Source organism: Aspergillus eucalypticola, assembly GCF_003184535.1.
Source record: "Aspergillus eucalypticola CBS 122712 chromosome Unknown BO83scaffold_130, whole genome shotgun sequence".
Taxonomy (NCBI): domain Eukaryota; kingdom Fungi; phylum Ascomycota; class Eurotiomycetes; order Eurotiales; family Aspergillaceae; genus Aspergillus; species Aspergillus eucalypticola.
The window spans coordinates 1-864 of NW_020290404.1; the positions used below are offsets into that span (position 1 = coordinate 1).

Below are 864 nucleotides of genomic sequence, written 5' to 3' on the forward strand. Positions count from 1 at the left end.
ATCAAGGGCGAAGCGCTGGTGATCTGCCGCAGCGACAGCATCGACCAGCTATGTGCGCTGGTGAGCGATCCCTATTCGCGTTCGAGCTACGAGGCGGTGAGCCAGCAGGAACTCGTATTCGACGTCGCGAACGTGCTGACGGGCGCGTGTGTCTCGTGCATTCTCGACCAGCTCGGCCGCACGCCGGTGTTCTCCGCGCCGGGCCTGCTCGGCGAAGCCATGACGCTCGACGACGTATTCCAGCCCGGCGTCCTGCAATGGGAAGTTGCGCTGCTGGTGGAAGTCAACTTTGCGCTCGAGGATCAGAGCTTCCGCGCGCACCTCGTGATGCTGATGGCCGAAGAATCGATCCGCCATATGAACGAGGCGCTCGACGAGTTGCTATCCAGCTTATGAATGTGCCTGTGGACTCGTTGAGCGACCTGGTTGTCGAACGTGTGGGTTTCGGCATCTTCGTGCTCGATCGCGAGATGAACGTGCTGATGTGGAACCGCTTCATGCAGGACCACAGCGGGTTGTCGCAGGAACAGGTGGTCGGCAAATCGCTGTTTACGCATTTTCCGGAATTGCCGCGCGTGTGGCTGTCGCGCAAGATCGAAAGCGTATTTCAGCTCGGCAGCTTCGCGTTCAGTTCGTGGGAGCAGCGCCCCTATCTCTTCAAGTTCGACCACGACCGGCCGATTACCGGCGGCGTCGATTTCATGCAGCAGGACCTCACGTTCATGCCGCTCATGCGCGATCGCGAGGTGGTGGCCGTGTGCGTGACGATCTCCGATGTCACGCACGTCAGCATCGTGCAGCGCGAACGGGAAGAAGCGGTAGCCAAGTTGCAGGAATACGCGGACCGCGACGGGTTGACGGGGA

General features: G+C 60.8%; 2 protein-coding genes across 2 annotated transcripts; one reads left to right on the forward strand and one right to left on the reverse strand.

The window, feature by feature from the left end:
• Positions 1 to 48: 48 nt before the first annotated feature.
• BO83DRAFT_433080 (uncharacterized protein) lies at positions 49 to 357 on the reverse strand (the record flags this gene model as incomplete). The annotated part of the gene is made up of 1 exon (XM_071511974.1): positions 49 to 357. One exon carries the CDS (start codon positions 355 to 357, stop codon positions 49 to 51), a length of 309 nt encoding a protein of 102 aa, XP_071368075.1.
• Positions 358 to 392: 35 nt separating this feature from the next.
• BO83DRAFT_433081 (uncharacterized protein) lies at positions 393 to 822 on the forward strand (the record flags this gene model as incomplete). Its single annotated transcript, XM_071511975.1, has 2 exons — positions 393 to 757; positions 801 to 822. 2 exons carry the CDS (start codon positions 393 to 395, stop codon positions 820 to 822), a joined length of 387 nt encoding a protein of 128 aa, XP_071368076.1.
• Positions 823 to 864: the final 42 nt, after the last annotated feature.